The 25,963-nt window shown below is 38.4% G+C and overlaps 1 protein-coding gene across 3 annotated transcripts in view; it reads right to left on the bottom strand.

Moving 5' to 3' along the window:
• The window catches only part of LRP2 (LDL receptor related protein 2), a 135,440-nt gene extending 120,154 nt beyond the window's left edge, over positions 1-15,286 (bottom strand). For all 3 annotated transcript variants that reach the window (XM_076342668.1, XM_076342670.1, XM_076342669.1), the window contains exon 1: positions 15,058-15,286. In XM_076342668.1, the coding sequence (XP_076198783.1) occupies positions 15,058-15,151 (94 nt within the window). In that variant the 5' untranslated portion in view covers positions 15,152-15,286. The remainder of the gene's footprint in view (positions 1-15,057) is intronic.
• Between the last annotated feature and the right edge of the window lie 10,677 nt (positions 15,287-25,963).

The raw sequence follows: 25,963 nt of genomic DNA, 5'->3' as shown, positions 1-25,963 counted from the left end.
CAGGCATTTCACAGCACAATGTTTAACCCACAGGGCTACAGCCTTCAATAGGAAGGCAGTCCATTACACCCTCTCAACCTCCTCTGTGCTTCCTTTGCCGCAATATGTTTGTGTAGAAATATTTAGATTGAGAATTAAAGCCTAAATTCAATACTCTTGTATTAAAACCAGAATGTTATCTTCAGCTTATAATGGAAACCAATACTGCCTTACTCTCTGCCACTCTTTGCATTACTTTAGACTCCTTTCAGCTCCTCTATGAACAGTTCTAGTCTTTTCTAATTCTTTTCATACATTTTCTACCTGCCCATTCAACCTTGAAGTCCCTCATACTTTTAACTTTGACTACAAATCTTTTGAATTACATTTGTCATCCAGATTAATGGCACCATGACTGTCTATTCTGACTATACAGGATAGGCCAAAAACCCTCATTCGTTCTTTCTTCCTCATGCTCACAATACCTCTGAGAACTGCTAACACCTCTTCAACAGTTAAGCTTGAATGAAAGATTTAAAGTAATGAAGAATATATTAAGCCCAGGGTAGACTGTACCACTCTCAAGCTGTCCACTCAAAAATGAAACTTACACTGCTGCAATTACTCTCTCAACATATTTTTGAGGAATCATCTCTCTCAACATATTTTTTGCATTTAAAAGAGTAACGTTCTTCAAGGCAATATTTTTTCAACTGCACAGTTCCACCTTTAATACATCTGCAGTTTTTCAACAGGTAAGTGCAAATGAACTGTACATTACAAGCCTCTTCCACATAAATTTTAATAGAAATAAGTGACAAGCTCTCTTTTCTCCCTTTCTGCCTTCCAACAATGGGTACTCTTTGTTCCAATTTGGCCCCCAAACAGAAGAGCCCACTCCAGTGGCCTCACAGGTAGAAGAATCCTGGAGAATCACCTTCCATACACTTAGATGTCAGATTTTTGCCTAGCTTAATTCTATGTCAAACAGCCTGAGGTTTTGGAATGCTTAAGGAGGGGAAGCTAAACCTCTGGAAATTCCATCTCTGTTCCCCCACACTAATGAAGAAAGAAGTAAAACCCATAGTTCAGGAAAAACCTTTGCTTATTATTGTAAAATGCCCTGTGATACTGAAAAGTAGTATTCTGCTAGCAATTATAATAGGCAAATGAACAAAGATTATTTAAAATATAAAGAAAAATACAGTCTGATAAAATTACACTAAATTTCATATACCTTGAGACAATATTTAACTTTCAGTCTTTCTACACTCTGCAAACTCCATTATATTTAATACAAACTATTCAGATTAAAAAAACCACAGACCACATGAGCATTTATAGGTATTACAGAAAGCAGTACAAGATCTTCAGTCTTCAAGACTGTGAAACACAGAACATCTTTTGTACCTACATGTCTCTAAACTAGATTATATTAGAGAAATAATTTTAACTGACAATATCAACACAAAGACAGTACAAATGTGAGTCTGCACCCACTTCACATGACTGCAAGTTCTCTGTATACAGATTGATAGGTGGACAGGGGACTAGTCAAGGGACAATCTGAAGCAGAAGAGCTGCAGTGCCAGAGAGAGAGTTACAGTGTTAATAGGGAAGTATAGGATTTCTATTACTGAATTATCATCCAATCGCATACTATAACAAGATTATTTTTAGTAAAATAGCATCTACAGACTCAGTAGTTGATCAAGGACTCTTGATCAGTGCCTTGCACTGTACAAACACTTAACAAAATGAAGGGTCACACCCTAGACAGTTCGCAGCATAAAGATGATAGGCACTTAAACTCACCTGGGTGCCCCAATGTCAACAAGCAAAGGCCAAATGGTGCCATTCTTCCCTTCACCAATGCGTATTCATATTCTACTGTTTCTCCAGTAGCACTCCAGGAAGTCACAGTACATGAGAGGCACACTGTTTTGCTGGTGTATTTATTAGACAGCACAAGAAACAAGGCACACACACCTTGATCCTTCCTATGAAGGGGCCTCCAACCTTCTACCAGTCAGTGTTGGAAGGATTCCTAGCCAGAGACTCCATCTCTAACTCTGGTGTGTTTAACAGTGATCAATGCGCTACTCTTCACAAAAGTTGTCTACTCTGTTTTTTAGTTCATTTATTCTTCTGAATGCCAACAACATCATGTGATGCATGTGCAGAAGTACTTAGTTTATTTAATTTGATTGTTTTATTATGCACTCCCTAGCCCCCAAGCAAAGATGCAGACATTTTAGAAAATTTTCTGGTACACAAATCATACAGATTACTTCAGATTTCTTTACGGGAGGGGGGATGTGGAAATGATAAAGGACTGAACTTGAAGCAACAGATCTGGTTCTCCACTGACATGTTAACTGGACTAAGAGATTTGGCTCCCAAGTCCCAGTTGCACAGCTTCCTCAAAAATTAGAAAAAAAGTAGAAACCCATTGATGACAATAATAAAAAAGCCTTTGCTCCACCAAACAGCAGAAAATTATATTTCTAGCCCTTCTCCCTAAAAATCCACTCACATGTACAACTTTATATATTATTGGATTATAAATAGAACTGATGTCAGGAGGGTGAGAGGAATGAAAACAGAAGAGAAACTTAAGTTTAATCTTTGCTCATTTGTTTCTTTCTGTAAGCCTACCTGGATATGCAAAGTCTATTTCCATCTCAGATGAATGAGCTAGATACTCCATACTCACAGGAGAGGAAGTTTTGAGTAAATCACATCCTGAGTTCAGTGGAATGATGGGTATTAGAAGCTGTAATAAATGGATCTTGTCTGTCAGAGTAGAACCCAGTAACTACATTTTAAATTTTTACTCACTGATTTTTAATAAAAAGCACCTTAAAATTCAAGAACAAAAGTAAAAGTTTTGTCTTTCAGTATGGACTTAGAAATACCATGTTTCACTGCAGCAACAGAAGATTTTTGTGGTTTCCCTTTCAAAACCACTTGCCAAGTAGTAAAAAAAAAAACAAACCCAAACCAAAAAACAAAGGAAGTCTGGAGACAGTAAAATCTACGTTATATTCTGTGCTTTGTGTCTGCATGCTCTTGCACATACAGACATTTGTCAACTAAAACCACTGTTAAAACTAAAGCATCAAATCTCATTTTAATAATGCTCTCATGCAAAATCTTTTAAAAAAATACTTAAAATTAGTGTATTCTATGTTAAACGATTTGTTTTCAGTTAATACAGTTATAAAAGGACTACAGATTCATTTCTGCTAATGCCTCAACATAAATCCAAGAATTAAAGAAATTCAGGATTTTAATCTACTGAAACTAAGCAGGAAAGCTTTCCTGCAAAGAAAAAAGGGTTCAAGTCTCCTGCAGACATCAAGTTCAAAGGAATGACACTGTAAATGCCTCCTAGCAACGTTGAAGATATTCATAATCCTCATCCTCCCTGCCTTACTTTAGCTTTATTAATTGAAAAAGCAATGAATGCAAACAGCCTGATAAAAATAGAAACGGTTTATAAATTCATTTTTACCAAATCTATTCAATTTTATTTTTTCAAGTATAAGCCTGAACTAATAATAAAGAGAACAAGCTCCTAATTTTCTGATAAACCACATATGGACCTCTTAGAAAAAACTCTCAGTTTTAATTTTTTTTTTTCTTAAAAGCTCTGGTATTCAGAACAAAATAACTATGGTTTCTACATTATCACTTTAAAACCAGCCATTCTGGAAGAACTAAAAAAAAATTAAGATATACAATAATTTAGTATTATTCACACTAACCCTAAATGTAAAAAAAATAAACTTAGATTTAAAATCATGACAGTTTATTTATCATACATGCTCACAAACAGCACATATCCACACTATGTATCTTTACCATCATACAGTACTATAAGCAAATTAATAAAAATTAAGTTCCTTTATAATCTTGCTTCAACTCACACACTTTCTAAAAAGCAACAAATAAACTCTTACTATCTTCTTAGTCCTATTACAAGGCAGGAATAAGAAATAATCCTTTTAAGCAAGGGCTAATTCTAATAGACAGGAGGTGATACTCCTTTCTACTGATAAAGTGAATATTCTTTATATTGAACAGACCAGGTTCTTTCTTCCATTTAAGTCACTGTCAAATTTCTCATACTTCAGTGATAACTGAGAATCAGCCATTAATTTTTGTTGGACACTTTCTTTAACCCAACTGTATATAAAGTATTTTCCAAGGTGAGACTAATAAAAACTACTTGTACTCCTTTCTTAGAGAATTTAGTAAAGTATTATCTGTATGGCCAAACTCAAGAGAACCAGTATTTGCAGTACTGAAAGATTAGCCTTCACAATATAAAAATGTATTTCAGACACATTACATGTAAAGAACATGTTCTGCACTAAATTGAATAACCTCAACCAGTTGTCTTGACATTAGGTGTCTTAATCCACATAAATCAATTGCGATTCTGTTAGCTGGGTAAGCGAAGCAAGCACTGTGGATCTCTAAGGAAGCATAAATGTCTGAGCTCTCCTAAGCTTCTTTTTCATGAGCGGCACATTAAATATGCAAAAATCTGTTCTAATTGACCAAATGACATAAAGAGGAAGAAGAACAAGCAAAAACAGTAGAAATAAAGACACCCCCAGTTACTCACAGAAGGAAGTATCCCAAGCATTTTCATAAGAATGAACCTTGCTAATGGCCCCAAGGCTGTTGTAGAATAACAATTGGGTAACAGACTGAGGCAGGGGGGGAATATGACAAAACGAGAAAAATCTTCAAGACTAGGAAGTATTTACAACTACACAGTGTGTGGAAAACGGAAAAAAAAAGTGCTTGAACAACTTAGAGAGAACATGTACAGTACATACTACTGAGAAAGTCCAATAGATGCAGTAGCAGACGATACAACAACCTTCTCAGGAAACTATTCTCATTTTGAGAGCTGTACTGTATTTTAAATAAGTTTTCCAACCAATGTGCTGTTTGGTCTCAAAATTAGACCCCATGCTGAGATGGTGAGCTGCATTCAATTCAGTTGTGCTCTCCTGAAAGCTGATGAGTCATTGTAGCACTAGGAATCAGCCTCAGTAAGAGCCTTCCAATCCAGTTTGTGACAGTGAGATTGTGTAATTTTTTATATTTCTTTTATGTATTATTGCTAGATTGAAAATTGCTATGCAACATGTAACACTTTGCCAAATCATAAACCTTACTGGAATACTATATCACAAGTTATTAAATGAAAAATTAAACTTGTCATGCAAAAAATAAACCACTTTCTCTTACAGACAATAAACACGATAAGCACATAAAGCAAAAGCTATTTCTCTCTTCGCACCACAGAAGCCATATCTGTAACAAAATTCTTCACTACTTGAGTAGCACCATCATAACTAGTGGGACTCTAGATAAAAAAGACAATTTAAGCTGTGTCCCAAAGCTTCACAGGGTACTAGTCATCATTTTGCACTTCAAAAATAGTGACTGTTACTTGTTGCAAACTAAACGTGAGAACATTTTCAGAAAAGCGGAAAAACTGAAGTGTCAGTACAGAATAGATAGATCATATGCTACAAGCATCTAGTGTGCCTAGACAGACATTCTAATGCTACTTACTGTTGCCCATGACATTAGGAAATACATATATTTCTTCGGATGCATTGACACTCATCACGTTTCTCCCTTATTCAGGAGTGACTCAATTTCAGCTAGCAGCTAACAGCTATGGCTTGTCACTCCTTATCAAGTTTCTTGAAAAGGAAATTCCATATGTGAAGGCAGGCCTGAGTAAAGAAAGGATCACCTGAACTGAAACAACAATGTTGTCAAAGTTGCATTTTGTGTGAGCACATTGATCTTAACAGACCTGAAGATGAACAATAAGAATTAAGTCATCCTTTGGCTATGTCATTTTTAAATGTGGTAAATTTCTTTAGAGTTTTCAGTTTAAAAAAATAATTTTAAAAAATCCTTTCACCCAAATAGGAATACTAATGAGTTTGTCAAATTAAAAAGACAAAGTGCTTGAATTCATCAGAAGAGGATAAATACAAGAATATCATCTCCCACTGAAACATTACCCTTCCTGTCAGCCCCAATGGAAGCATTTTACTCAGATCTCCTCTCACCAGCCAAACTCTACAACTGTCAGATTTACTCACCCATCTGGATTTTTTAAGGATGCTTGATTCTGCTGCTAATTCTCTTCATTGGTGGCTGCTAGGCATAATATTTTAAGTAATTCTTTAAATTACATTAGCTAGCTACTCTAAGTAGCATTCCAGGCACAGAAGTGAATAGCAGGGAAGAAGGGTCTCCTGCTCTAGCTTGTGTAGCTGGGTAAGCCCTACACTTGCTGCACCCTTGGAAACACAAGAGCATGCAAGTACTGCATACTATGTACTTACATCCAGAAGCAAACACACAAAACCACAGGAAAGGCACATGTTGTCTCCCAAGTTTCACAGTGGTAGCACACAACTTATAAATTATAACATTGCTCACAGAACTACAGGCATTTGCCTACAGACGTGCAACCTTTAAATCGTAATCCCTTCCTCATAGCAATAGTTTCCATCAGTCTTTCAAAATGCCTGCTAGGAAGAAGATTGCAACCACACCTGGTATATTGCTGGCCACAGAGTATCTCCATACAGAATGTTTAATGACCAAGATTTTCCCTTAACAGGGTGATAATTTGGGTCTCTCTCTCTCCCTCTCTCCTACCTTATGAAATTTCTTGGGATTTAAGCCTCTGAGAATTCTTGACCCCTATTAGAAAAAATTAAATAGGCCAACAAGATAAAAAGTATTGCACATCTATTAAAAAAAAAAGCAATTGATTGCTAAAGTGTCTTTTCTTTAGGAAACCAAACAAAAACCAAAGAGGAATGGTTTCTGTTACTTAATAGGTGATAAAGTCTTAATATGGATAAAGTAATCCATCAAGGTTGGAGCTCTTACCTCACTCTTAATTAATTTAAATTTTGCTACTCATTATTTTATTGGATTTAACTATTTGTCTTTTAGTTTCTTTTTTCCTCAGACAAATCCAAGAGATACCCAAATTCCTAAAGGATTTAAAGTTCAGCTTTAAAGTTTTATTATTTTTTGTATTTTCACTGTAAGATAACCATTTTATAACGCATTCTGTGGCAGGCTTAATAAAGTTAAAAACTGAAAAACTAATAAAAGCTAGTTGTAACAGCATTTTTGCATTTCCGATTTTGTTAAATCGTCATTTTTTTCAATTGCCTACAGTTAGAACACAAATGCCATGACAGGATATCACTTCTGCAAGTGCCAAAGGAGACGGATTGTCGTTGTTGCCCTCTTTACTCAGGCAGAGCTCCCAGTGAAGCAGATGGCCGGCCTGCCTGAGCAAAAAGACAGGTCACAACTGAGCTATGTCTGAGGCTCTGTTCAGATTTCCCATTGGTTCAGCCAACAGAAATTTGTCAATGCTCAGATTAACAACTGAAGTAGATGCAGTTTAATTACTCCACTAAATACCTTTCATGCACTGCAGAGGTAACAAAAGGAATTTTAGTACTTTGCTACATTTACAGAATACTAGGAACAAAAATTCATTTTCAGTGAGGCTTTAAAGTGCATTCTGTGGCTGACTTCATACAGAAAAGTAAAAACTGCAAAGCTCATAAAAACAGCTCGCATATTCATACGGAAGACACCACAAAATTTGTCACTCATTTCAGACACAAACTGGAGCTCGTTTGTTTCACATGAAATGGTTTAAAAACCTATTAGACCTTGCAGTAGTAAAAGTTATTTTTATTAACACAGCTAGAAGGCCAACAAAAACTGCAGCAGCATTCCATGTACTTGGTTATCATCCAACTCATTTATTGCATAGCAGGTTGAGAATAGCCCTACAATCCTGCTCAAAAGTGAACACGTGAGCAGTCCCATTCAAGTCAAGCCATCTGTTTACACTAGACAACTTTACAAAAGGGTTTCCCGCAGTGCTAACACTGGTTCACTATAGCCCTGATGGGACCACTCTTGTAACTAGCATGCTAGGCAAGCATTTCCTATATGTTCTTAGCAGTAGCATTTAAGCAGTGGTTGCATGGCCAGCTGAGCCAACCCACTGACTTACCATAGGAAAAAGGGCTCTCTCTTTCTCTCCCTCTTTCCAGCTCCTCTCCTTCTCCCACTTGATGCCAAGGTTCACTTTATTTTCCAAACTCCAGTAACTACCAGACCTTTCTGCATGCTGTTCTAAATCACTAACCCACCAGGAAACCACCTAATTCCCTAGGCCTGGTTTAGTTTTCCTCCAGATTTGTAAGTGAAAGCAGCTCACAGAGAGGTCCGATGAGCAGCAGTCCTAGCACAAAGCAAGCAGCGAGAACTCAAGGCTGGCAGCAACATGGGAATGGGACACTGGAGGACAGAGGGAGGGAGAGTGGGGCCTCCTGCTTTCAGCAGCAGTGAACTGTTCAATTGGCTCATCGCTTCTCACGAAACTATACCCTTATTTGACAAGGTATGACTAAATGGGGTCTCCCACTGGTGTTGAATGATGGGAACTTTACATAGTAAACCTCCTTCTTCCAGGCAAACCTGCAGAGGATTACTGATATATGTATGTACTCCATTCCTGCAGGCCCTATACTTCATCAAACTAAACTCTCTGTGGTGTATTTATCTGAGTTGATAATGTGAACAATGGTTTGTGAAGATAAAAACCATACCTAGATTCTGAATATATCAGTGAATGTATCAGTTCCTGGGATATCTTGTGGACTATGCCTTTTTTTTTTTTTTTTTTTTTTTTAAAGAGGTGCCACAGAACACAACTAAAACCCCCATCCTTCTTGCTCCACAAAAGCATGAGCCTGCAATCCCCATCAAAGGGAGTCCCTATTGGAACGGACCCCCATTCTTCGACTCAACTCAGCAGGGTGTAGTATCATGACCTGCTTGTGCAAGAAAATAATTGGGCAGGCACACTGCTGCTGTAAACGGTGCCCTTTTGCTGAAGATCTGGCTTCTCGATTGTAAAACAAAGGCAACTTATTCATGTTAAAAGCATAAAATAGAACAGGTCATAAAAGTAGAACAATTTCAGTCAACTCTTATGTATCATTTCATTAATCCAAAACAAAACTTGTAACAGTGATCCTTAGATCTCTAATCCACTTTAAGCATTGCAAAACAAAGAAAACATTAAAAGCCTTGAAACCAGCAGTAAAAGCTTATGGAATCCGCTAAAGGCTATCCATTCCATTAAACATTTCTATGCTTACTCATTAAACTTCATTTTCTTAAACTGTTCTAAAAGTGTGCTGAGCTAAGGAAGCAAAAAGCAGTCAGTAAAATGAACATTATCATAAGAAAGTGGACTTCAAAATGGATCTCAAACAATAATAAGCTATTAAAAGAGATGTTTACTCTTCACTGAATCCTATTTTCTATCTCGTAGATCAGTACAACTCAGGGATAATTTCTTTGAAATTAATGGAGTTGCACTGGGTTGACTCAGAAGAAACCTTGTTATTCCTTCATCTAGAAACAGCTCAAGGTATCTTTAAGAATAAAGTATAATTATCAAATTATATAAAGAAGCACTTTAGTTTTAAATAATTTGAAAAAAGGCTCTGTCCTTTATTTGCCACGTTCAGTGTAAGCTATTAAAAAGAAGCTGACAAATTATCTGATTATCATTGCTAATTAGCCACAGTAGAATAAAAACATCAACTTCTCTTTAAATAGATGTCAACCTGTAGATCATTAATTAGAAGGGACCTTTAATGTTTTTCAACAATGACAACTTTTAGAAAGTGTAATTTCCTTTGAAAGATCCAAAGTGCTATATGGTTCCAGTGCTTTTTAAGCAGAGCTCTAAAAGAGGAGAAACAATTATAAACTCCTGCTTAAAAAAGTGATATTACAATGTGATTCAGAGTTACATATTTGTCTATCTGAAGAGTTTTCACAAGCTCTCAGATCTAAAAATAATTATTGCAGGAAGACTGAATGGCATTTGATCCAATATTCATAAAGATAAAATGAACTACCTCTACAATGTGCCTGTTTACTGCTCAATTAAAAATAAGAGTATTCAGATTAAAAAAAAAAAATCTCAACAGAAGAACCTCCAGGTTCAGTGCTAAATAATGAGGAGTTAAAAAAAACCACCATTGGGCTTTGATCTGGCAATAATCTAACAGTGCAAGAAGGCATATGGAAGGGGAAAGGCTCCAAACAGTGTGATTGATTTCATGTCAATGCAGGAAGCCCAAAAGGAAAAGAATTAAAAGGCTTTAATGAAACTGCATTCTACCTTTCCCCCAAATGAATCTTTGCTCATTTCTTGCAAAACACATGGAAAGTAAATCCGGATTAAAGTAGGATTTCATTGCTCAAATTTCCAATCAGCTCAATATATGAAAGAAGGTTTTGGGTTGTCTTACAGGGAAATAGAAGCATCGCATACATCACACATTTATCTTAGTTGAGATCTCCTTAGATGTTCTGTCTCTATTTGTCTTGACTCCTGTAGCTTAATTATTTACTGTAATTCTAGCATTTGGCATAGAACCTAAATCCAAACAGGTGTCATCCAGTTACTGCTTTCAATTTTTAACTAAAATTCTGGGGTTTGTCCCATTCTTTCCTTTAGCTGATTACTTTGCAAATTCCTGATATGCTTTGCTGAACAGAATACAGAAAAAGAGTAAATTATTAAGAAAAATCAAGAGATGTACTAAAAGAGGGCTACTCATTAAAAAGAACCACACACACATACACACACAAAAAAAAGACTGTTAGTGCACAGAAATACCACTCATTAATTCAAATGTGAGAAGATTATAATGTGTTTCATTGCTGGGTATGTTTAAATTGTTAGCCCTTAGGAAATAAACTAGTTCAGAGCCAGGTAGATGGACACTCAGTGGGATTTTTGCTCCTGATTTTGTGCGAGTACATCTCCAAGAAAAACCAAGGAAATTATACCAGTGCAGGATTATGAAAACTGCAGCCCATAGGTCATGCACAATACCTACTGAATTGTACGTCAGGATTGCATTGGTATATTCATTTTCTTTGCCATCCTTTCTCCCTTCTCATTACTCCCAAATCCTCAGTCCCCCAAGGAAAGTCTCACTCAAGGTCTTCAAACACTAGGTCTTGGCAGGAGCGTAATCGTACAGACAGGCTTCTCTGTCAATTAAACGTGCACAGCGCTGTACAAGGGAGTATGAATACTGACTCTGGCCTGTCGCCTACAGCAACGTCAGTATACATCATCCTACAGACAGATTAAATACATTTGAGTGAAGGCAATGTCTAAAAAACAATGAATTATTAATTTGGAGACTGAACTATCACAATGCTTGATGGAAAAGCATGTTTCTCCGTGCCATTCTGGAAAGAGCTGCTGTAGCTCTTCTCTACTTAGTCTTACTGTACCTATTCATTACTGGCCTCACTTCATGCAAATTTTCATTGTGATTTCTGAGATATATCACACCATATAGATTCATTCCTAGAATAGCCTTCATTCTCAGACTAATAGAGACCTTATAATGGTAACAAATTTTAGTCATATTGGCTTGGGACACATTTAAGCTGATGATTTATCATTGCAGAGATTCAGGATGTAAATCAAATTTGAGGCACAAACTTTTGTGTTACAGCAAAGTTTCCGCAGAAATCACGTTTTGCCAAGATGCGTACAGAATAGATAATCAGCTTTCCTAAAAAAATACTTTAAATTAAAAGTCTTCTGATCTTGAGATCAACAACAGAAACCTCAAAAAAAAGTCAGTAAACTATGAGTTATTGAAAAGAGCAGCAAAAAATAAATACTAGAAATGAGCCTAGCTGTGATCTTCTGGCCTCTTAACTCAATATAGAATCCAAAAATTAAAAAAATTAGCATATGTGTAAAGACCATTAATGGAGATGCTTGCATTTCCAGCTGCATTTCCCAGAATTCAAAAGTTTACACGAATGTTATGATTATCAGCAAGGAAAATATACAGCCTGGCTAAGCAATCATTGATCTCATACAATTCACAGAAATGTGAATCTGTCATCTTTGATTTCATACATGGTGTGCTAAAGAAATAAAAAGACGCTCAGAAGTATCCACCAGAAAGAGGGGGGAAGGAAACAGCAATTTAAACATTGTAAATTACACAATACAGTGAAATCCTGGCCTTTACATAGCAATTTGGTACTGTGCAATAAATCGCAGTGAAGCCAGAATTTCAGTGTAAATACATGCAAGTCTGAAAAAAGATGATACTGGCATTGTTTTGTAACTTGCACTAATTTAACAGAATTGGTGACAAAAATCAATACCAATGTCATTTACTAAATAATTCATATTATTTTAATACAAATACATTTATTTTCTGGAAGATTTACATCATCTCTGTTGAAAGCAGGTCATCAAAACCTAAGGGACACCAAAAAGCAATGAAAGAAATTTAAGTGATCTGAAATATATAGGTTATAGAAATATTACCTATAGTAGATTTGTGAAGAATGTTCTTAATACTTTGTGTCTAGAAAGAAGGGTTCTTTTTTATAAAGAAAAGCAGGTTTCTATGAATGATTTATATTTTATATATACAAATGATTTTATAAAGAAACTAAACAGTTCCTGTGATGCAACCATTAAGAACAGAAAAAATTCAAATGCTCTCAGGTGCTAAATCCTCATCAAAAAAAGTACAGCAGGCCTTCCATGTTAGATAAGGTGAGCCCAATAACAGATACTACGTGGAATATTGCACGAGTATGTAGATCTGGTATGCTTTGCAGTAACATTAAAGAACTCATTGTTCAAATGTGAAGTTGCCCTAGTGATCTCATTTGCCCTCTGCAAAACTGCTGAGAGTACAACATTCATCCAGTGTCTCTAGTTTATGACTATGAGCGTGAAGCACTGAGCTTCCTCAAAACAAACATTAACGTTAGTCCCGTGATGCTCCTTCTTGACACTACCTTCATTTAGGTAGTTTTTTAGATTCCTACTGCAATTTTTTCTGATAACAGTTACCCCACAGGCAACAAGGCTTATAGAGTAAAGGTTGCAGAACCAGGCCCTGTACTACTGGCAATTACAAGAGGGAGTATTTTTATTCAGTTTATAAATTGTATGTTTAATTCCAGTAAATCCAGAATTAGATAAATCAAGGAAGAATCATGATACTATCATTTGAGCAAGTGCTCAGGAGAAACTACTTCTAGAAACATCGAGCTTATACGGGGAACACTCAGGTATTGCCAACAAAAACCTTCAAAAACATCATGGAAGCACCTTTGAAAATATTGAGGATTAGGCAAGATAATATGATTTTCACCATTTTCCTTCTGAGCCTTTGAATCACTTTCATGATTCTGTTAATTTTTTTTTTAAATGACAGTCTGACATGATCTCTCAAGGAGCTGGAACTTAAGGATACCAAATATTTCACAATAATAATCACAGTGTGGCCAAGATTGCTATCCAGAGGTTTTACTAGTATCGGTTACCCGTTACTAAAACTATATTGTTTCATTTGCACAGTTATTCTACTCTGGTGGGGGGGGAGGGGGGCAGGACACCATCAATGTAAAAACTGCCTACGGATGCTAGTTCAAAGCTTCCCACTGCTTATCCTGTCATGGCATTTACCAGACACATCCTGAACAGTCAAAAGTAGCTGTAGAGCAAAGAAACTTTTAGATCAGCACTGCAGCTTCCATTCTATCCAATGTAAAATAATAGTGCATTGGATTAACTCTGCCCAGTGTGACCTCCTTGGCTAGAGCTTTTGCAGGTCTCCTGCTGCACATTAGCTATCTCCTATCTCCCTGCTCGTAAGTGGAAGCTGCTAGCAGCAGTTGCTGTATAATTACTTACTTGATTCTGTCTAAGGAGCTTAAACTAAGAGTTGAGCAAAGAAAGCAGATTAACAATTTGAACGCACACGTAATACACAGACACAACCAGCAGGACTGCCAAGTCAATACATGGGGCCGAGGAAATGCACTTCAGCCACTCTCACTCCAACAAGACAGGCTTCATTTTCACTGCAGGGCAATTAAACTGCGTGAAGAGAGGAAGACAGGACGAGATGGGCTGCAGTCACAGGCTGGGGAGAGGACTGGAGACATGGCTACTCCATCCCTAGCAGCCAGATTAGTACCAGAGGAGCGGCACGCAGCCTGCTCTGCCCGTCACATGCTCCCAGGTGTCGCCTAGCAACAGCAAAGCCCAGAGAAAAAGTTCTCCCTCTCTTAACTTCAAATCTGCGTCTGAGACCGACTAAGGGGAGCTTATTGTGCTCCAGACTAAGCATCTGTTTCTTTCTTATAGCCTTCTGTAAATGACTGCATATACCACACGTATGCAAGCCTGTCCACGCATAAAGCCCCCCCACAGGCACAACCTGCCTATGTGCAAGTGCCGCAGCCTGTGCGCTTCTCATCAAAAACAACTCTAGGTACAATTTTAGTGGTCACCAAACCTGCTCTCGGAATGCAGGTGAACTCTGCTCTGCAAAACCACCCCCACTTCAGCAACAAAAAGGGCACAAAGATCACAAGGAAAAAATGCAAAAACTCTGGGGTGATTTTTTTTTTTTTTAACCTTATCCACAGAGCCAGTAAGCAGTACTCATCTCAGGAAAAGCTGCCCACTTGCATCTCTGTAAAACTGTGAGTTTAGACTGTGCAATTGCAAAGTCTGAGCTGTCCCTCCAAATTTAGCAACATTTGTGTGTTGCTGTCTTGTACAACCAGAAAAAAGTTTGTACAAACAAGAAAAACAACCAGAAAAAACATCCTGGGATAATTTAAAACCAAGATGAAGTGAAGCTAAACAGCCGGAGGTGTTTATAGTGTTTTTTAAGGCGCTACTTCCTTTTACACAACAGAAATCGACCATCAAATGACTCCTGGAAAGAGCCAACTGTCTCCCCTAGCTATTAGAAAGAAATCCTTGAATTGGCTCCCGTTAACCCTCTACTTTCATGCACTTTGGTCTTTTTCTCATAGAAGTCCCCAGAACAGGGATGTGCTCCTTGCAGTGCAAGTCCCATTCCGGAGAGGCTGGAGCACAGCGCTTACCTTGGCAACTGCCCTGCATTATGCATGCAGTGAATAATACGAGCAGTTTGCAAGCAGTTGCTGCTCTTCCATCGATCCGATGGTGAGGTCCCATCTGGGCTGGGATGCTCCAGCTCCCTCAGAAGCTGGCTCCTCGACTCCGGGGTGCTGATCTGCACAGCAGCAGCACAAGGAGCCTGGTGTCTTTTTCTTATCCCGCTAGTTGCAGAAGAAAGGCGTGTTCGCCTGTTGAGACATCGCGTTTTCTATAAACTCCCACCCGCCAGACATTGCATAAAGCTCTTTATACCCGGCGGCCCCGGAACTAGCATGAGGGAATCAGGCACTGCTCCAGGCCCTGCAGCCACAGGCTGCCTCTGCCCCTCCTTCCACACTTTGCAGGATAGGCAAGATGCTTCCAAGTCCCTGCACTTTGCAGACTTTATATCAGAGTCCATTGGTGCTACATTACGTATTTTAAGTAGATCAGGGGAATTTCAAATTGCAAGTGAAATATGTCCCAGGTTTTAGTGTCCCAAAGGCATACTCCAAACAAGAAAAGTATTTTTGACAACTCTGAAAAACATCACACCACCTACTTACCAATGCAGGGGATAAAGCTTAGAACCTTTTATTATTACTATTCCTCACATAAATATTGCGGAAGGAAAACTGTAGGGATGAAACTTACTTGTGCACTTTCTTCGCAGATAAAATCAGTTTGGTAAAGTGCTTTGGCTGTGAATGCTTAAGATATCAGCTGGAGACACCTTACTCTGGTTCTAACTCTCCAACAGTGTGTGCTGCACACATGAAATGTCTGCCTGTGTTTTACTGCTGCCATTTCAGGAATCACGAACCTACTAACAAGGGTAGAACAGTACATAGTATCACAGCGGAAAGATAAAGATACCCTAATAGTTCAGGCTGGAATGCAGTATTGGGAAAAGGCCAAACATTTTGGAGGCTTTGCTTGCAGGATCAGAAGCATCATACATAAACTGTGTGAAGTTAAATCATTATTTTGTTTTACATTAGTCAGAAATAGTCTTCCATGTAGAAAATTTAGTTATGCCAAGCTGTTCCTTCCTCTGTATGTGTGCACACATACACATGCATGTGAACAATGATTACTGTGCATACATACCATGGGAGAAAGATGGGTCTATTTGTCTTGCAAGAGGCTTTGTCAGATTAATTTTAATGACACCACCTTTATAAATTCCATATATTGTTTGCGTTAGCTTCATGCCATGTTCATTATACTGCAGTGGGTGTTTGCTGATGCTGCAACAGAACTTAAGCGATATTTCAAAGCATTAACTACTCTTCTTTTTGCCATGGACTGCAATTTCAATTAAGGGGTAGAGGTGCCTGCATTATTCTTGCAAAAGTTGCTGAAGAACATATTGTTGCTTATTAGCAGATTGTGATTTTTCTCCAGGTCCTGTGGGACGCTAATCCCCCTAAACCTTTCCGTAAAGGTTTTCTATCTATCAAGATAGAAAAGGCGGGGGGGGGGCGGGGGGGAGAAGGGGGAGAAGATGTGGAGCATAGGCTTTTGCAAGTTGTGATTTATGCAGGTTCAGGGCTGTTTGGTGTAGTGGTACGACACAGCACCGGGGTCAAGCCACAAGAAACACTGGGGGCAGATCAGAATATTCAATTAGCTGCCTGGCACCTCTGAATCACAAAGAGAGGATAAGATCTCTCCATCACAAGATCCAGAGCTGCCGGGGGAGGGGGGGGACCTGCCCTCTTCAAATCTCTCTCCTCCCTCCCACCCTCTCTCCTTTCACTGTAGGAGAACAGTGCTTGAAACATTCCTTTCTGCACGGAAGGACTTTTCCTATTGTTGTTTTCTTTGTGTTTCAGTGTTGCCAACTTACTGGAATTCTTGTCGTGGTTTCACAGCAAGGCTCAGGCTGACCAAACGGAACCAGCTGCGTTTGTGTATGGGGCCGCCACTGCTTTAATCCCCCAACAACGCCGATGGGGAGGGAAGGAAGGGATCCTCAGAGAGAAGCAAGCAGATTCGCTCTGTACAGATGGGTGCCTGAAAAGCCAACACACAGATTGACCGTACTTAATTAGAACGGGAATTGTTTAAAGCAGTTCACACCCCAGCAACACGCAGACAGGGCAAACAGTGCTTGGGAGGTGCAACCCCAGACTGGCAGCTATGTGCACTCTTCTGTCACTGTATGTTTGAGGTGACCTGGATACAGGCTTTGGGAGGCACCTACCTATGTTTCACTCCCACACAGCTGGCAGCCAGAAGGTGTGCTCCTGCCCCATTCACCGTTACCACTTCTACACATCTGTACTTCCCACAGGGTGTTGGGCAAGAGGGATTCTCAAACAGGAATGGTGGAGACACTGTTGATAGTGAGGGGAAGCCCTGTGCTGAGTGTGGGTCAAGGCCTCCCCACCCATTATTCTTTGCACTCAGAAGACAAAATTTGCAGAGACAAATGAACAGATCAGCCCAGATGCTTCACTGCTGAAGAATGATAGTCACTAAGGAGCCAGCATAGGACAATGCTGTTCTTTACTTCATCTAAAATTTTATCCTCTCACTTTACTGTGGCACCTCATCATCCAAGCAAAGGGACCCTGTCCTGCTGGACATCAAATGGGACTTCAGCGAGACTAGAGCTGCAAGATCAGGTTCAAAACACCTCAAGGCTTTCCCATAACTACATCCAAAATCGCCCATGCCAGTGTAACACACCTCTCCCTCTCAGCTTCCTGTTGACTAAAATGTCAGCTGATTGTTTTCTGACTGAACTAGATCTAGGGATTTTTAGTTCATTATTTCAGGTTTAAGAAGATGCAGATTACATCTGTTAGAAGGTTAGAGGGAAAAAACATAGGCAATGCAGTTGTTCACTGAACTCTGCTTTTAATTCAAAATACAGTTTGGGATGTGTTTGCTTGCCTGGTTTTTGCTGTAAGCAAGCAATCAGAAAAGCTGTTAAAGGTGTAATTTAGAACGAACAACCATGTTGCTTACACATTAAAGATGCATGCTAAGCACAGAAGTTAAAAATTAAAAGGCTTGATTTTTGACCAAGGTTCAGTTCTAATTTAGTGTCCAAACTCACCCAATTCTTAACAGACAGACAGAAACACCAAGGTTGATATATGACTAGATAAAGATATAAAGCTGATGGCTAATTAAAAAAAAAACCCAACACATTCACTAAAAGAAACAGTGGGTCAGATCTGCACCTGTAAATTTGTCTCTTCCGAACTTCTCAGGGCTAGGACAGTTTACAGAGACTGAGGATCTGCCCAGTGCATTATCCAATAAAGCTGTAATTGCCACTGGCATTCAGTAATCTTGTGGTCAATCTGTCCTTGGATAAACCCAGGTTTTTCCACATAGAAAACATTTTACATTACAAGCTGTGTTTCCAATGTCACATTTAAGTTTCATCATTAAATCCTGTGCCTTTATCAGGACAAGCTTTTTTGTTATTTTTGTTTAATCATACTAAAGCAAGGCTACTTGTAGCCATGCACATTTTTGGAGAGAACGCCGGTAATGACAAGTCATACAAACCTAAAGACTCTGCCTGTCTGCCTGGGTAAGGTACCCAATAGCAGCAGTTAATTCTTCAGATTTCATCCATCTTTGCTGTTCTACAATTTAAAGTGGCCCATTTCTTTAACTGAACCTCTGTTTTACAGCAAGCAACAATACTGGTGTGTGTTAGAGGCCTCCTTTCTTAACAGGCTATTAAGGACTGAAGGGTCTCTTTAGAAGTACTACTCTTAACGCATTTCCTTCACCTAAGGCCCAATTCAGTTTGCATCAAAGCCATCAGACTTCAGGGAGAGCAGACTTAGCTCTTTGCATGGGGGTCCACAGTAGGAATGTGTATTTGGACTTCACCACTTAATCTTTCCAAGTACGTGTAGTGGGAGCAGAAGTTTCCATAAATAGGAAGGTCATGTTTTAGGGAATTGAGCTGCATCTTGTACAGAGAACCTGTATTGTTTTCAACTCTACAACATATGGAAGAGAAAAGCAGAAAATAGCCCAGAGTTCACCAAGTTTCTGATATAAGCCACATCACATTTCACAGTATCTAAAACAATGGCAGTTATTTGCCAGGGAGGTATTTTTTCCAAGGATTTAAAGACCAAACAAAACCCACCTAATCTCAAACTAAGAAAAAGAGGGCCTTAGTTGATATGGTTCCCAAACATCTAATGCATATTCATAACTAGAGCACAGATTTCCAGAAGACTGGATCAAAGGTGGATCCCCAGCCCACATGAATGTGAGAAACATTGAACTGAGGAGATGTGAATCGGCCAGAACAGAAATCACAGAGACAGGATTGCACAATGCAGCTGGCACTATGGCGAGAAGTTTCCTCAAGGTCTCCTCGTTAGTGACACATTACAACCTCTCTCTTTCAACCTGGAATTATATCACTGTGCCCTGGAACAAGAAGCAGTGCATGGGAACTGTGTGCTTTTTTTGGTAACTGCCACTGAACAAGTGAGACTAGCAGTGAGACAGTCACTAAATGAGCTTCCAAATACCCGCTGTGTATTTCACCTGCAGAACTGGGCCTGTGATGGAGTTTAACAATAACAGTATAGAGATGAGAGAGTTTAGTTACCTGGAAGGCAGAAGGAAGTGGAGAAAGATTAAACAGCTTCCAGTTGTCCCCTCCACCCTTTGGTCAGCACTGTCTGCTCCAGCCTGCAAGTCCCTGTGCCCTATCCTGGAGACACAGTCACAAAGTAAGGGCAAGTATGCTTTACCCCAGCTATATCTCTAGTTGCCAAAGTTCTTGGTACTTGCCTTACTGCAAGCAGACTTCTTTGGCACTTTCTCTGTCTCTGAGGAACAGAGGTCCTCATTTTTGCTCCAGTTCACTGGCCCTTCAGTGTCTGCTCTGCCCTGCAAGGAAGCAACAGATGGAATTTGTACTTGGAAAGGAATGGGAGGTAAAGAGGCATTTCCAAATTACTTACGTTCTAAAAACTTTTTCAGGTACTAACAAGGGAAATAGGATAGGCTGGAATAACTGAACACCCTTTAAAAAGAGCAGATTGAGCTATGCTGAGAAAAAGCAAGACTGGAGTCCTTGTCTTCTTGATGTTTTTCCAACCACACTTCACTCTACCAACCAAGCCTGGGCAGCATTGCAAAACCACAAGTGCACATCCCAAGACTGCTCATAGGGTAGAAAATATCTGTCTGTGAATATCTATCCGGTGTTTCATTGCAGTCACATATAAAACAAAAACAATAGAAATATTAGCATTTCCCACATTTATTTAGGTGTTCTGTATGATAATATTCACTTTCAAGGTTATGCATCTCAACACAGTATTCCATAAGGGAGAGAAACACATAGCATGTCTTTCAAAATAAGAGCCAATGTATCTTCACTTCTGAAGCCAGTAACTCAGGAACAGTTTAATTACACAAGGACCTGCTGTTTTTCATAGGATGCTAACTCATTCAATATACCAGCAGACTGCTCTTAGGTAATCGATGAGGATAAAATAGTCAAGGAAAGCCCCTGCCTCACGTATTGCAGAAATGTAATAGCAAATGAAACCAGAAAGAAGGAAAGAAAGTTTTTTTAATATGGTAGGAAGTCACTTAAAACTTCTAAAGCATTCATTATTTTCTGATTTAAGGCACCTGGGCCTGTTTAGCAAAACCTGAAGTGCTCACTGCTGTAACCAAAGTTGATGAGAGCTGTGCTTTAAAGGTGTAATACCAAGTACTCTGAAACTCTGAGCCCTTGATATCTTAATTGAAGTACCAAAAAAAACCACCCCAAAACCAAAGGATATTTTAACCATTGATTCTGTGCATCAATTCCCGATGCCTAAAACTAGATTAATCTCTCTCACTTTACAGATGAGAACTAGAAAAAAAATCTGAGAAGAAATTAGCAAGCTTCTTCTCAGTGAAAAGTAAGTAGTATAAAAGACAGTGGGAGAAAACAGTATACCATCTATCTCAGCTATTGTTAGAAGTAAATACAGATGTGATGTTATAAGAGATAACACTGAGTAAACCTAGTATGAGGCAAGATTACTATTCTTTTATATATCATTCAAGCTAGAATGTCCTACAAATTTCTTTTCCTCTCACTTCCCACAGTTAGTTTAAAAACTTAATTACCAAATAGGCAACAGTATCTACCATGTGTCATATATTAAATTATCTATTTTCATTGGTATACATCCCTATTAATAACAGATTTGAGGTCTGTTCAGGATAAACACCTTTGTAAGTGGGACTCACATACTAAGACCTGTTATGTCTTGTTCTTCCAACAGCCAGGATGAAACGCTTGAGAGATCACACGAGCAGTCCATCAAAAGCACCTGAGAAAAGATAAATAATAAGCCTTCAGATCAGTAGTATTAATTAGAATTTCAGGCCAAACCCAGGGTAATAACAGTAAGGAAATGAGAACATGGTTTAGCAGTATAGGGGTTGCAGGTGACAGATTCTCACAGTTTTGATACGTATTTCAGAGCATCAGAGATTAACCACTGCCTACTTAACCGAAAAGCTGAAAATATGGTCTTACGCTGAATTTTGTGAACAAGCCTTCGTGTTTATTGAAAAAGAGGACTAGACCGCAATAGGCCTACGAAACACAGTCTTTCTGAGAACAAAATTACTCAGTGTATGACCAAAATATAGCTACCCTCCAACACCCTGTGCATGCCAACCATTGATTTGTATACTGAGATATTTACAGTATAAATATATTTTGTTATATTAAAATAAATGGAAAAATATGAAGGAAACGATAGCTCAAGATAAGCCACATTTTACCAATTCTCAACTGATTGCTAAGGAACAATACCCAAAATATTTGCTTTGAAAATAGTACCTGATTCAGCCAACCTGCAAAACTATTTTGACAGGAAGAGACCAAACTCATGAATGCATGAGGTCAAAAGGATTACAATAATTAAAAAAACCCAACTTCTCTCCTCCTTGGGGGACTTGTTCACAGGAATGAGATATAGGACAGTTCAGTGAGCACAGACTTTGGTAAGCAGGGTAACTGGCTTGAGAAGTCCACCCTTCCCCCTTTATCCATCTTCCCTCGGAGCTGCAGCATTGCAATTCACACTCCCTTTTGTCCCCTCAGTTGCACAGGTCCTCAAGAGAGCACTGACCGCTGTGCCTGCCTTACAGCACACTCCCACAAACACGGAATAGAGCTGCAAATGGCAGTACGGGGCACAACACCCTTAAACCGACCTTACTGCTCATGCCAACATCTCATCAGATTGTACTTTACAACTGAGGAGGAACAGGATAGCATGCCTGGAGAAGCTAGATCCACCTGAGCTATCATCAGGAGAGCATACAATGTTATTTTTATAGCCCCTTCACAGAATAGAGAATTATGAGGTGGAACTTTGCCATCAAAAAACAGCTTAATGGAGTGGTTTGTATTTTGCAAGACATCTAACTGAATTCCTCCTTCCTCTCAGCACTCATTCTTGCATACAGAAGTTATTATTGCATAATCCAGTTCCAAAATTTAAGATTTTTCCTGATTAGGATACTTCTAAAGACCTCAGCACAGTAAAGGGTACCTCCTGCTGGTTTACTGTTTTGAATACAGAGTGATCAATATTATTCAGGATAAGATCTTAAATTAAAACCAACAGGAAAGTCATTTTTCTGGTGCTTATCTTAAGAAATTTCAGATACATAATACTTGAGTTTCTAGTGCAGCTGCACTGCACCATAAGCTGAACAGCATATTTAAGAAACTGGAACACATTCTTTACCCATTTTGCCTAAATTTCCACTGGAACAGTAGTTTGCGAGTTTGAAAAAATGTATGAGAACAGAGCTATGCAACATTGTAATTACTGATGTCTTAGAAGGCTTGGGGGGGGTGTTCATTGCTTTTTTTCCTCTTTAAGATAAACAATTGTGCTTAAGTGTCATTTTAAGTCAGAGCCACAAGCTATTAAAAGTAAATAGGAGGTTACATACCACATTCCCCTAGATATTAAAACTCCTTTTATTCCTTAAGAATGACTGTTTAATGTTTAGCCTTTCTAGAAAAACTGGAGCTATGTCACTTTGTGTCAGGCACTTTAAGAGATAATAACGAAAATGCCCTAGGTCCCCATAATCCTTTGTGGCTGATTAGGTACAGTAGAAGAAGTTGTTTCATTAATTTGAAGGCCATGAGCTTGAACCCTCATATTGACCTGAAAGTAATGTTTTATTCATATTGTAATGTTGTAGTCAAAACTCCAGAAATAATTAAAAGGACAAGCCTCAAACCTTAGACCTTTGAATTATGAAGTTGGATACCCAGTTAATTATTGCACATTGGAAAAAGGGGAGTAGGGACTCAGCAGTCCTGATATATTACCATTGCCATCTACCTGTGAAAAGCTGATGGGTGATCAAGTACATATCAATAAGTACGTCTTCAATTCCCAAAACGTTCAGATGATTTCCACAGGTCACAGTTAAAAAACTTTCTTCTGGATTAAAACAAACATTTTAGACATTAGGTTAAATTCTGGCTCCATTGGACTAACAAGGGAAAACTCCAAAGTTCAGTAGTTTCAGCTAAGATTCATCAGCAGTGACCAGCTCCCCATAGCCATTATTCAAATGAAACACAAGATGCCTGGATCTACTGCAGGAAGAAAAGAAAGTATTTTTCAAGAAAAGATGACAAAAACCCATGCCTGACTTTAGAAACTAGATATCTAGTTGTCCTAGATACAAGCAGAAATTCACTGTAGTTAACAGTCAGTTTTTCCAGTCAACCTTTCAGACAATCAGTCCCTTGAATTTTTATAAGCTGTTGTTTCTGAGTGGTCTTCAAGGCTTGTTACCTTTTGAGCATAATAAAGTGATTCAACCTGAAGAGCAAAGGCACATATATATGAATGGTGAAGTTCTCATTTAAAAAGCTGTCATCATCCAACAGGCAGATGATGATACTAAGAAATGCTGAGGTAAAGACTAATGAATAGAAACTCTGCTGATCCATGTTTACCTTTTCCAGCAGAAGTAGTTATCTCTCTCTTTATACCCAGCAATCAAAGAAACCTAGTGAAAATTCAAGACAAATATTTACATCCTCAGTAATCAACACAGGCATCCCACACAATTCTTGTAATATGATTTAGTCATATCTGTTCCTTTATGCACCTCATTGCCAATAATCACTGTTGATTCCATCTTGCTTGGGCTTTGACAAGTCTCATGAATGTAGTAATACATTAGCTTTAGACGAGCTTTTTCATATTTTAAGTCAATTCAGATAAGTGAGCTTCAATAAAACTTACAGAACACACTCAAAATACATGAAACTCTCCTCATGTTTTACTATCATCCAACTTTTCCAAATGTCATCAGACTACAACTGTTTCAAATACTGAAGCACTGATTACAACCAGCAGAGATTCAAATTATATATAATGTTATTGCCAGCACTCTTCCATTTCTGCACCAAGGTCTTTTTGATGAAAGAGAAAATTAAAGCCAGATCTTGCTCTTAGAGCTACAGCACCAAGAACTATCTACTGTTCTCTTAATGGACATCATGCTCTTCCCTTTGTTTATTTCTGTTGCTATACCCTCACTTATCCCAGTATGGATCACATACTCTTCTAAATTGCCATTTCCTTTTCCTTCCTTCCCAATATATTCTTGTCTTCCTAATGTCTCCTTGCAGGCATTAATCTGCTTCTTTAAAGATTAAGATACAAGAGACAACAAACAGGACTACAAACAAAAAGAATGTAATCAATATGTGCAGTAGTTCTTACTACTCTTCTTATAGCACAACACAATTACTTTTAATGTAAACTGACATATTGATCAAGTTGCAGTACAAGATATAAGGTCAGATTCACAACTGTGAATCAAACCACAGCTGCTGGTTTGAACTAACAGTATAAAAACCTCATACAAACTGAATATGGTTTAGGGTCACCAGAGCAGATCCTACTCCAGACCACAACTAGAGTGCATACCAGGAAGAGATGAAGGTACAACACTATAGCCTCTATATTTTCCTAGTTCCCAGTGATCCCTCAATAACTATGTATGAGATAGAGCAGTTTGTTGACTACTTACTATGCCCGCGATGTTTAAATCCCCATGAACCAGGATTAGGAAAGGACAAAAGGTACTTTAAAGCCACCTGTCATCATCTCACACTCATCCCAAGTTAAACACAGTGAAAGACTAGGGATTTGCAGGCAGGTTTCCATTTATTTTGACCTTTAGGTTTTAACAGTATAACAATCAGGTTAAATTAGAAGAAAGCTATTCAAAGTATCATTCTCTCTGGGATTCAGTTAAGCACTAAAATACAAGAATAAGGGATTTCACATATTCTAGAATACCAAAGAGAACCATTATTATTTTTGAGATTAAAAAAAACTGTCACAACTGACCAATTTCCACAGGGACAAGATTGCACTCCATGCCTCCATCATATGCTGCAGGAGATGCCTTTTTTTCCCCCCATAGCAAAAGGTAGTTTTCCATGGGTCACATTCCCAAAATCAGGCTAAAGAATCTATCATCCCTGCTCATGTTTCACTGTTTCTAAATATAAAGGACATAAGGATATTTCAAGTAATGCTTTTAATTAAAACCTAGTATCTAGGAGCCCGATCATATTTTTACACTGTTCCACCCAATTAACTCTTCATCCTAATTGAACCTTTGGGTGCCACTATCAAATAAGCATGTAAAATTATACTCATAATTGGTTTATTGCTAAAGCCTGAATAATAACTGCACTGGACACTAGTATTTCCAGTATTTTTAAGTAGTCTAGATATTAACACATACTTTGATTTTTACTTACGGACATGCACAGATTCTAAACACAAAATTTAAATGCTATCTCCTGCTGTGGAAAAC

This window comes from Aptenodytes patagonicus, chromosome 6 (genome assembly GCF_965638725.1).
Source record: "Aptenodytes patagonicus chromosome 6, bAptPat1.pri.cur, whole genome shotgun sequence".
In the NCBI taxonomy this organism is placed as follows: Eukaryota; Metazoa; Chordata; class Aves; order Sphenisciformes; family Spheniscidae; genus Aptenodytes; species Aptenodytes patagonicus.
The sequence above is the reverse complement of the archived record's forward strand: the minus strand, read 5'-3'. Positions and strand labels throughout refer to the sequence as shown.